Source organism: Eschrichtius robustus, chromosome 4 (assembly GCF_028021215.1).
Source record: "Eschrichtius robustus isolate mEscRob2 chromosome 4, mEscRob2.pri, whole genome shotgun sequence".
Taxonomy (NCBI): domain Eukaryota; kingdom Metazoa; phylum Chordata; class Mammalia; order Artiodactyla; family Eschrichtiidae; genus Eschrichtius; species Eschrichtius robustus.
Genome location: NC_090827.1, coordinates 80,107,904 through 80,120,148, shown reverse-complemented (window position 1 = coordinate 80,120,148; position 12,245 = coordinate 80,107,904). Strand labels below are relative to the sequence as shown.

The following is a 12,245-nucleotide window of genomic DNA, read 5'->3' as shown; positions in this document are numbered from 1 at the left end:
CGAAGCAACTGACAAAGGATTAATCTCCAAAATATACAAACAGCTCACGCAGCTCAATATCAAAAAAAACAAACAACCCAATCCAAAAATGGGCAGAAGACCTAAACAGACATTTCTCCAACAAACACATGAAAAGATGCTCAACATCACGAATCATTAGAGAAATGCAAATCAAAACTACAATGAGGTATCACCTCACACCTGTCAGAATGGCCATCATTAAAAAATCTACAAACAATAAATGCTGGAGAGAGTGTGGAGAAAAGGGAACCCTCTTGCACTGTTGGTGGGAATGTAAATTGATACAGCCACTATGGAGAACAGTATGGAGGTTCCTTAAAAAACTAAAAATAGAACTACCATATGACCCAGCAATCCCACTATTGGGCATATACCCTGAGAAAACCATAATTCAAAAAGAGTCATGTACCACAATGTTCATTGCAGCTCTATTCACAATAGCCAGGACGTGGAAGCAACCTAAGTGTCCATCGACAGATGAATGGATAAAGAAGATGTGGCACATATATACAATGGAATATTACTCAGCCATAAAAAGAAACGAAATTGAGTTACTTGTAGTGAGGTGGATGGACCTAGAGTCTGTCACACAGAGGGAAGTAAGTCAGAAAGAGAAAAACAAATACCGTATGCTAACACATATATATGGAATCTAAAAAAAAAAAAATGTTCTGAAGAACCTAGGGTCAGGACAGGAATAAAGACGCAGATGTAGAGAATGGACTTGAGGACATGGGGAGGGGGAAGGGTAAGCTGGGACAAAGTGAGAGAGCAGCAGGGACTTATACATACTACCAAATGTAAAATAGATAACTAGTGGGAAGCAGCCGCATAGCACAGGGAGATCAGCTTGGTGCTTTGTGACCACCTAGAGGGGTGGGATAGGGAGGGTGGGAGGGAGACGCAAGAGGGAGGAGATATGGGGATATATGTATATGTATAGCTGACTCACTTTGTTATAAAGCAGAAACTAACACACCATTGTAAAGCAATTATACTCCAATAAAGATGTTAAAAAAAAAAAAGATTTGCAGTGGATTCTCATATAACTTTTTCTATTAGGAACTTTATTAATGCAGAGAGGAGTTTTAATCATAAATGCTTGAGTGAACAGATATTTCTCTTTAAGAAATGAATATTTAAATTCTGTAGTCTTAAAATTTGAGAGCAACTTTTTAAAACCTAATAAAATAAAAAGATAGTAAAACATATTCATAGTTGACTAACCCCACTATATACAGTTGAATGACTAAATTTTTATCTCTTTCCAAGGCAAACCAGAGCAGTACCTTTAGAATTTATTTGCTTTTTTTCATCATTAAAATTTTTAAATTTAATTTTAAAAATGTATTACAGTTTTTGCATGTATACAAAAGTCATAGTTGATATGTGTGTGATATGTAAGTAATAGTAAAGATTAATTAACAAGCATTCATGTGTCCACCACAAAGCTTAAGAAAAAAAATTAATACATAATAAATTGTGGTGTTTTCTTTGTGATTTAAAAATATTTTTTAAATTAAATTTTAATAGTAAAATTTAGTCAACATAGTCAAAAGTCAGGTATATTTTTTAAAAGAAGAAAATGAATATTTCTTTAATATAAAAACTCCATATTTAGAGTTTTGCCAACACATTATAGAAAAAAATGTTTATGTTCTGATTTTCTGATGAAACGTAACGCTGGTCTCAAGCTTTCAACGTCAAATAGACTCATGATTACTTCTGAAACGTGTGTTGCCAGTGACTCAATTTAACAAATAGACTGAGCTCCTGCCAAATGCCAGCCTTCCTGCCAGGAACCAGGGAGCCTAGGTGATTGAGTCTTTCTGCTCAGGAAGGGGAGAGTGGAGACATCTAAACAATTAACTGTACAGAGTGGTGTAGCTGGTGCGCATAAAGGACTACATAGGATGACCGATGAGCATGCAGTCAATTCTGCTTGGGATGAGAGACTTGGAAACCTGTGCAGAGCCAGTACCGTGTTGTGATTGCTGCCTAACTCCCTCTCTAGACCACCTTCATGTTTTACTCCCAGCATCTCATACTGGGGCTAGATGGGCATAAGGTAGGTGCTCCAAAAATATCTATAGAATGAATAAATGATTTTGACCTTAAAAAGTCAGTAGGAGTCAGGCAGAGAAAATAGCAGGCACAAAAGAAAGGCATATTTATTACTGTAGCTCACACATTTTCTTGGCAATTCAGAATAGAGCACCATTTTTAATGCTTTAAACATTCTCTTCTCTCTTCATTATTAGGATATTGACAGCACAGATCAAGACAGATGGTGTGAATACATTATGTATCGAGGGCTGATCAAGTAAGCATAGGTGTTTGATTGTTGTTTTTTTTTCTTTCTTTCTTTCTTTTTTTTTTGGATTGTTGTTTTTCTTAATATACTGTTATTGTGATCTTTTGGGTCTATCCTGGAAGGAAAAACTTTCTGGAAGCAATTAGTTAATTGTGTTACTTTTCATAAACATTGATTTGACTAGTTACCCAGTTTAACATTTTTTTCAATGTATAGCCTAATGATTTAAGAAGGAGTAAATGGTTAAGCAAATTAAGTTTAATTATGCAAAGAGGATACTGTGTGAGTTATTAAGCATGATAATTATGTAACTGTCAGTACATGTTAGGAATGGCACCAGTTTTGACTGTATGCCATGGTGGAAACAGCATGGACCGTGGGCTTGAGTTCCAGCTTTGCCAGCTTCTAATCATGTAATCTTGGGTAAGGCAACTACCTTGTTGGAGCCACTACTATATTGTGGTGAGCTCTCAAGGTAGATTATACTTTTAAAAAATATCACCCCATATCATCCCATATCAAAAAGTAAATATTATCCATATATATGCAAAAATTCAAAAATACTATAGCTGAAAGATCTCAAAATTCAAACACGTAACTGTAAATCTGTTTTGAAGGCAGTGTTGCTTTAAACAAAGCAAAGAGCAGTTTAATATCAAAAAAGGGACTAATCAGTCATTCATTTATTCAGCAAGTATTTATTAAATACCTATTACATGATTGGCATTGTTCTAGGCATTGGGGATATAACAGGAACAAAATAAAATCCTTGACTCGTGGAGCTTCCACTCCAGTGGAAAGAGACAGAAAGTAAGCACGTAAGGAATAGACTATGCCAGGTGGTGATAAATGTGATGAGAAGGATGAATAAAGCCAGGTAAGAAGGATGGGGAGTGCCGAGGGTGGGCAGGATCACTGTTCTGATGGGGTGCTGTTCAGGCAGCAGCCCGAATGAGGGGGAGTCCGCCTGCATACATCCTGAGAAGAGCATCCAGGCAGAGGGAAGAGGAAGTGCAAGAGTTTGAGGAGGGCATGCTTGGTATTTTTGGGTAACAGTGAGGAGGCCAGCATGGCTGGAGTAGAGTGAGATGGGAGGTGATGTGAGAGAGGTAAGGAGGGACAGATCTTGTTGACAGTGATGGATTCACAGGCCCCTCCACTTACAGGGTTCTTTAGTGGATGCAACATGCTGGAGACCATCCCTGAAACTCATCTTGAAATTCCGTTAGTACAGAATCTGTTTGGAGCTATTTGACCTGAGGACTCTTAACTACCCTCCTTGGGGCAGTGCTGGGAACTGTGGGACAGTGGGGGCTTCTAGGATGGACCTCTCTGGGCCTTAGTTCCTCCTCCATACAGAGCAGTTCATCACCCGGAGGCATCTTGGCATTGCCTGCCTGAAGAGGGGAGCTGGTGTGGAACTGATCACCTCTTAGGTAACCTTCTGTTCTAAGATCTGTGATCTACATTGATGAAAGAAATGGTTGCCTTCTGGAGATGATATAGAATCACAGGGTCAACTTCTCTCCCTTTGGAGATATGGCTTGTTCACTTATGAGTCACAGTCTGGTGAAAGCAAACCATTAGGTTCTACTGTTCTTTACCCCATTTGCCATTCAACAAGTACTGATGGAGCATAATGTATCTCAGCCACCAGGGGTATAACAGTGAACATTCAGAGAAGCATCCCTCAACTGGCTGAGGGAAGATAGACAATGATTGGAATGATGGAGTCAATAATTCCATTGTGTCTTATTTTAGGATGTGATAACTATAGTGAGGAAAACTTGAGCAGGATAAGGAACATCCAGAATATGGAGATGGGATGCAGTTGTAAATAGGGGTTTGGGTAGGTCTTAATGAGAAGTTGACATTAGAGCTAAGATTTGAAGGAGTGGCCCATGTGGCTGTCTGGGAGAAGACCTTTCCAGGTAGAGGGACCAGCTAGTGCAAAAGCCCAAAGGCAGGAGTGCTGATGTTTTTGAAGAAAAGTGATATTCGTGGGGCAGGAGTGTGTATATGGAGATGGAGGTAAAGGAGGTAAGTGGGGAGTGTGTGGGCAGCGAGGGAAGGGACCAGGTCTTGTGGACTCTTATGAAGGACTTTGGATATTACTTAGTAAATTGGTTCCTGGATAATTTCATTGGTTCATATGCTTACTGAGGTGGCCAGGGAGGCCCCTGAGATGCTAAGCTCATTCTGGTTACACTAATAATTCAGAAACTCTAAAGACCCAGCACATGCCCATATGGCTGCAGGACAGGTAGCTTGACTAATATTTTGGTGTTTCTAAAACATTAAGGTAGGAGGGAGCATGCTAGTTTTGTAAAGTATATGATATCTCAGATTGAAAACACTGCTTCTGTTTAAATTCATATTAAAGTGGTTGCTTTAATGGGGTTATTAGAATTTCTAGAAGACGGTTTATGATATAGACTGAAAAAGGTATATATTCAAGACATAAAAATTGTTAGTTGCCAAGGGACAGGGGTATTTATAGTACCAGTGCCCATAATAGTTAATCACTGGGCTCTGTTTGTACATTTGTGGCCCAAGACCTTCTTTGTCTCTCCTTAGGAGAGTGGGATGGCAAATATATGTGTATATTTAGAAATATTTGGAGATATATATATATACACACATACATATAGTGACTATGACTGTCAGAGATGGTATAATAGTCTGCTTAGGCTGCCATAACAAAATACCATAGACTGGGTGGCTTTAACGACAGAAACTAATTTTCTCATGCTTCTGGAGACAGAGGGAAAGAGCATGCATGCTCTGTGATATCTCTTCTTTAAGGACACTAATCCTATTGGAGCAGGGGCCCACCCTTATGACCTCATTTAACTTAATTACTTTCTTAGAGGCTCTGTCTCCAAATATGGCTACACTGGGCAGGGGGTTAGGGCTACAGCATATGAATTTGGGGGAAGGGAACACAGATGTTTAGTCTGTAACAGACAGGAAGGTAATTTTGAAAATACCAAAATTAATGAAGTTAGGACTACTGTTATTCAGTTTCTGTCCACAAAACCAATTCTATAAACTTTACCTTGATCATCTAATTCAATGCCCTGCTCTCAGTAGGCACTTAATAAATATTTACTGGACAACAACGAGAGAGTCCCTGTTTTAGTAGAAGATTTGGATTGTCAGGTTCCTTATCGTCAAGGACTTTTTGAAGGCTGTGTCTATGAAATGGATTAGAACTTTGATCTTAGAGGTTTGGGAAATAAATAACCTAGATTTACTAGAGACAGTGACAGAATTATAGGGAACTGCACAGATTTGGGACCTGAGCTTAGACAAATGCATTAACCTGTCAGACAACTCAGACCCACATCTGTTGCCATGATAGCTCTTCTCTTACCTGCTGTGGTGGGCAGATTTGCTGCCTCCACTGGTTCCAGCTCTGGGTTTCTGTCTCTATTTTGTATGGAGTTACAGGTTTTAAGTGTTCCTCCTACTGCCACTGTGGCCCAAGCCCCCATCGTCTTTTACCTAAATTCTTGCAGTGGCCTCCTAACTGTTCTCTCTGCTTTGACCCTTTCCCTGGAGTCTGCTCTCTACACAGTAGCCACTGCATCTCTGCACAAAACTCCTTGGATTACCATTTCATTCTCAGAAGAAAATCTCAAGTCTGTCAGGAAGGCTTTGCATCATCTGCTGCCCCCACCCCCGTGCAAACTCAGGTTCCCCCTATGCACTCCACTCCAGTCATTGTGGAGTTGGTTCTCAGAAAAGCCAAGCGCATTCTACCCCAGGACCTTTGCATTTGCTGTTCCCATTCCCTAGAACGCCCTTCCTCCAATACCTGTATGGTTTGCTCTCTCACTTCATTCAACTTTTTGCTCAAATGTCACTTTGTCAGAGAGTTATGCTCTGACCATCCACTATAAAATAACAGCCTCTGCCACCTAGCATGCCCTGTCCTCTGTACTCTGCTTGTTCCCCCATAGTACTTGGGTACTGATCACCATACATATATACATACTTAATTTGTTCTCCCCAACTAGGATGAAAGCTCTATGAGGGCAAGACCTTCGTTTTGTTCACTGTTTATCCCCAGTACCTGAACAATGCCTGCATGTAGTAGGGACTGGCTATGTATTTGTTTTTTAAATAAATGAATGACTGAAGCTGACATTTTTTAAGAGGCAAAGTATAAATAAAATAAAATGAATTCTTGGCTGCTCATGGTTCCCCCATTTTTCCATGTGAGCTTCTCGATAACTATCCAGATAGATAACATCTACAAAATGCTTTGAATTTCCTGGAGAACCAAAAGGTGTAAGCTAAAACAAGATGTACAATTTTTTCAGACATGAAAATTGTGCAATTTTTCAGGCATTAAAAATCTTTTATTTTAGATGTTTCAATGTGAATGAAAATGTGCATGAGGTATTTGGATTTTTTAAGGTAAGAAAGAATTTAGGCCTATGCTCCTGTCATTCTGAAGAATTCCTGCTATCGACGCAAAACAAATGTGTGAGAGGCAATTTGTACAGACAGAATATTCATTAGTGTAATAAAGTAGAGTCAGTTTGCCAAGTATGTTTAGTTAATTAAACCTATGTGCATATTCCTTATTCATTTATATCATAACAGCAATATTTTGATAAATATTTAGAGTAATAAATCAAGTTAATTCTAGTGATATACAGAGTAGAGTTAGAAATGGGAAATTGGCTTAATAATGAAGGTGTTATCTATAATACTAGATCTCATCAGATTTCTGTATGATAATAAAATCTTTACAAACCATTTGTTTCTGCCACAGATTGGGTTATGCAAGAATCTCCCATGCTGAGCTGAGTGACTCTGAAATTCGGATGGCCAAATTTAGGATCCCTGATGATCCCATTAATTATAGAGACAACCAGAAAGTGGTCACAGACCCCAGGGAAGTTCCCGAGAAAATTCACTTCAGTCCCAGGTGAGTGAGTTCCTTTATGTTGTGAACTACAGCTATGAGGTTGTCCATCCCCTCTTGGGACCTAAATATTACCTCACAATGAGCTACAAATTAGATTCGGTTCTAGAGGTTTATTCATGTTAAGGGAGCTCCTGGTAAAGATTATGACATCCTACTTGGGTTGAAGTTATGATCCCTGCTTTCTGGGATAGAGAAACGTGTTGAAGTCCCAACCTCAGGCAAAAAAGATCAATGGCACCATCTCCATCATAATAGCTAATATTAAAGTGTTTTTGTGTCCTAGACCCTGTTCTAGATGTGTCGTGTGTTGTCTCGATGAATGCACATTGGATCAGTCCTCTTGTTATCCCCATTTTAGAGGTAAGGAAGCTTGGGCTGAGGAACATAACTTCATCAGGGTTACGTGGCTGGTCAGTGACAGAGCCAACAAGTGGGAAGGAAGCCTGTTAGCATCATTGGGTTGCTGTGATTCTCAGTGCTGGCTGCACTTATACTCATCTGGAGAGCTTTTAAAAACTCCCTCTGCCTGGGTCCCACCCTAGACCAATTCATCAGAACCTCTTGGTGATACATGGGCTTTGGGTTAAAAAATAATCTTTCCAGGTTATTCTAATGTGCAGTAAGAATTGAGACTATGGAGAGTGGATTATTTATTTCCATTACAGATACTCTACCCTCTGAAATATGTTGGGTGTTGTTTAGTTTTAAATAGAGGTTATCTGAGAAATCTATTTGCAGCAAAACATGTGATTTGGACTAGTTGCTCTTTTTTCTTCCCATGACTGGATAATGAGAGGAAATGTCTGCCTCACACCAGACCCAGAACATGTCAATACCTTGTTAGCATTATTTGACATTTCTACTACTTTTACCAGCTAGTAGCTATAGAAACTTCTCAGATGTCATTTTGTTTGGGGGGGAAATGACATTTATCCATTCTCTTTTTCTTCCTTGTCTCTCCTTACAAGAAAAAACTGTATCAAAGTGTAGGCAGCAAACGTAAGGAGAGCTATAGCCAAGTCTTGATTTGCTTCAGTCACTGTATTTGATCTTGCCCTTTGTAACTGCAATGTGGCTGTGAAGAGCATGGGCTCTGGGGAAAAGCTGCCCAGTTCAGACCTTCACTTTTTGCCAGTGAACAGCTGCGCAACTGTGAGCAAGTTGCTTAACCTCTCTAAGCTTCAAATCTCATCTGCAAAATGGGAAAAATAGTAGTGCCTGACTCTTAAGTTTTTTTGAGGTTTGAATGACACACAAAGTTCTTAAAATAGTGCATGGTAAATCCTCCAGAGCCAGTAGCTGCAATAGCAGCAACAGTATTTGTAGCAGTAACAGTAGAAGTAAAATAGAAAGCTTCCCTCCTTTTGTTGACTGAGGTGACTTCTTAAATGGAAGCTCAAAGATCTGGGAAGAAAAAAATTTTTCCTGTTTCCTTATTCTCACATCAGGAGTGTGGAGAAGTCCAAATAAAATATTTTTGGCTAATCACAGCTGCAGATTGATCCACACCAACCATGAAGGGTGCTCAATCTGCTTTCTCACTCAGTTTAATTATGAAAATAACAGAAGCATAAGTAGAAGGTCTGCTTTAAAATTCCTTATAAAATATATACATATGAAAATTTATAAAATAGAAATAATCAAAGAATCACAAAAAATCCCATTCCTTAATTCAACAAACAGCCATTAAGTACCATGATGCCAGTACCATGCTAGGCCTTATGCTGGAAACTGAGGACAGAGCGGTGAATAAGACCAAATCTTTGTCCTGTGGAGCTTATGTTTTAGTGGGGAGATAAGCAATTCAAAGATTATCACTGGTAATATTTTTGGATACATCTTTGCTTTCTTATATGCATATATATCTATATATCACACAATTATCCCAACTTTGTAAATGTATGAAACATATATATGTGTATGTGTGTTCATTCTATTTGTTAATCTGATTTTTTTTACATCCAAACAGTATATGATGAACTTCCTTCAATAATAAAATACTCTTCTGAAAATATCTTTAATGATTGCATAATATTCCATTGTATGGATATACCAAACTTAGCTAACCAATTGTTTTATTGCACATTTAGCCTTTCATTATTACAGAAACTCTTCCAGGGACTCTATATCTTTGGGTATATCCTTGATTTCTTCCTTAGTACTCAGTTCTAGTCATGGAATAGTACAGTGAAAGGTTATGCAAAATTTTAATATCCCTTATTGTTGTTTTGAGATGACAAAGTAAACAGATCTCCCATCTCCTACATTATTGTAGTCATTTGGATATTGCAATTGCTGATTAAGAAAAGGAAGTCATAGCTTCCTTTCCAGTGCCTTTTGTATTTCATCATACCAACCAGAGCTATATAATTACCTAATTATTCATTGGCAACGTAAATCATTAATCTGTAGCACCTGAGCACTGTAGAAGCCTTAGAAATTGCAATTTTACCAAAATAGATTTTATAGATGCATAAATATAACATGAATAACATCCCTTCACCTATAAAATGGATATTATTCCCACCGAGAAAGGGAGAAAATCCAGACTTATTTTTCACAAATGTTTTCAGCCAATAATTCTCAAACAGTTGTGCTTTTGGAATGATCCATAATCATGGAATGAGGACTTTGAAGGTTAAAATTTAGTATGCCTTTTCCATAGGCATGAATCCTTTTTTTTTTCTTCATTTGCTGTTTTATAAATTAATCATATCTCTCCTGGTTTTATGATAGATAAGTAAAACCACAATAGATTATGGTTAAATTTTACATAAGAACATATCTTTTGGAATAGTTTTTACATATCAACTACTTTTTTTTTTTTTTTTTTAGATTTGGATCTTACAAAGAAGGACATAATTTTGAGAACAATCATCATTTTCATATGAGTACTCCCAAATACTTTTTATGAACTATCTAGAACAGGAATTCATTGACCACACAATCCTAAGGGAAATAAAAATATAATTAAAGATAAAAAGAAGAGATGAACTAACGTGGGAAACTATACACAAAAAAACCCTTGATTTTGAAAAAATATGGTATCTATGCAGTGGGAAATTCTATCAATTTATAACATATATTGCTAAATACAAGCATTTCTCCAAATTGTTTTTCTTAAATATTTGATAAAAAATAGAATGTGGGGTAACCTAAGAAAGTTTTACTATGAGAGAGAAAATAACAAAAATGTCTTACCTTTTTAATGCTTAAAAATAGGAAATGGATTTTTTGACTAGCTGGAAGGATTACTTACAGAAATCAAGCAGCCTTACATTCCTCTTGGAACAAAGCAGGGGAAAAAAATGTTTAAAGATTAAGTCTAATTGTTAGAAGAATAATGTGTACATATAACTGTTGTTGACTCAGCAGCTGCAGCACACCCATTGCCATCCTTCCCTGAGCTATGATAGCGTCGTGTCTCTTCTCCAGGTTTGCATCACTCCCTGGCTGTACAGGACACGCTCTGTTGATGTCTCCAGTCAGTCAGGCCACCAGCTGTCAGGGAACATACCTCGGCACACAGAGGGGTCCCACAGAGAGAATTTTCTTCCCTAGAGCCGAGCAGGTAAGTGATGGGGAGAATTCAGCCCAAAAGCATTATCTCCGTGAGGAATAGTGGTTTGAATGTTGTTCAGGGGGGCACACATTACATCTTGGAGCTAGAAGGGCCCTGAATGTTGTTTGATCTCTTGGGGCAGAGATAAAAATTCTAAGAGAATTTCCAAAGGTTTTATGTCACAATCTAAGGAGGTTCCTGGGATCTATTTAATAAAAACGTGTTGAGCACATCGCCATATGCAAAACACGATGTCATACTGTGGTGGTTTTAAATATGTCCACAAGTGATTTGGCACTTCCTTCAAAAGGTGGGGCCTGACTGGTCTCTTTCTGAGTGTGGGCTAGACTTAGTGACTCACTTTTGATGAATAGAATAATGTGAAAGAGGGGGCATGTGACTTCTAAGCTTGGGTTTTCAAAGATTGTGGCTTCTTCTGCCTCAGTCTCATCCTCTTGGATCTGAGAGAAGCCAGGTGCCACATCATGAGCCACCCTGTGGAAAGGTGGGGAGGGACTGAGGCCTCTTGCCAACAGCCATGGGTGTGAGCTACCTTAGATGCGGAACCTCCAGCCTCAGCCAAGCTTCAGATTGTACTTCAGCCCTAGTTCACATCTTGACTGCCACTCATGAGAGACCCAAGTCCAACCACCTGGCTTAGCTGCTCCTAAATCCTTAACAGATAATAACTGTTGTTTTAAGCCATCTGTGTTCAGATCTTCCTCAACTTATGATGGAGTTATGCCCTGAAAAACCCATGTAAATTGAAAATATTGTACGTTGAAAATGCGTTTAATACATCTAACCTACCAAACATCATAGCTTAGCCTAGCCTACCTTAAAAGTGCTCAGAACACTTACAGTAGCTACGGTTGTGCAAAATCATCTAACACAAAGCCTATTTTATAAAGAGTGCTGAAAATCTCATGTAATTTACTGAATAGTGTACTGAAAGTGAAAAACAGAATGGTCATCTGGGTACAGAGTGGTTGTAAGTGTGGGTTACCCTGTGATCTTGTGGTTGACTGGGAGCTGTGGTTCACTGCCCTGCCCAGCATCACGAGAGAGTATTTGTACTGCATATCACTAGCCCAGGAAAAGATCAAAATCCAAAATTCCAAGTGTGGTTTCTACTGAATGCATATTGCTTTCGAATCATCGTAAAGTCAAAAAATCCTTAGTGGAGCCATGGTAAGTCGGGGACCATCTGTATTTGGGTAATATGCTCTGCATCAGTAGATAACTAACACACCCCTTGAAACTATTCACATTTAGGGAACTCTGGGAACCTGGCAACAACAAACATATTTACTTAGCATCTACTATATCCATAGTACAGCACTGGGCACGTGATGGTGATAGGAGGTATCACTTAAGTGAAAAAGACACTGCCCTTTTCTCTGGAT

At 38.6% G+C, this 12,245-nt stretch overlaps 1 protein-coding gene across 1 annotated transcript in view; it reads left to right on the top strand.

Moving 5' to 3' along the window:
* CWH43 (cell wall biogenesis 43 C-terminal homolog) overlaps window positions 1–10,191 on the top strand; it is a 49,174-nt gene extending 38,983 nt beyond the window's left edge. The window contains 3 exon segments of the mRNA XM_068542217.1: window positions 2,283–2,344; window positions 7,122–7,277; window positions 10,113–10,191. Coding sequence (XP_068398318.1) covers window positions 2,283–2,344; window positions 7,122–7,277; window positions 10,113–10,191 — 297 coding nt within the window.
* The last annotated feature ends 2,054 nt before the right edge of the window (window positions 10,192–12,245 follow it).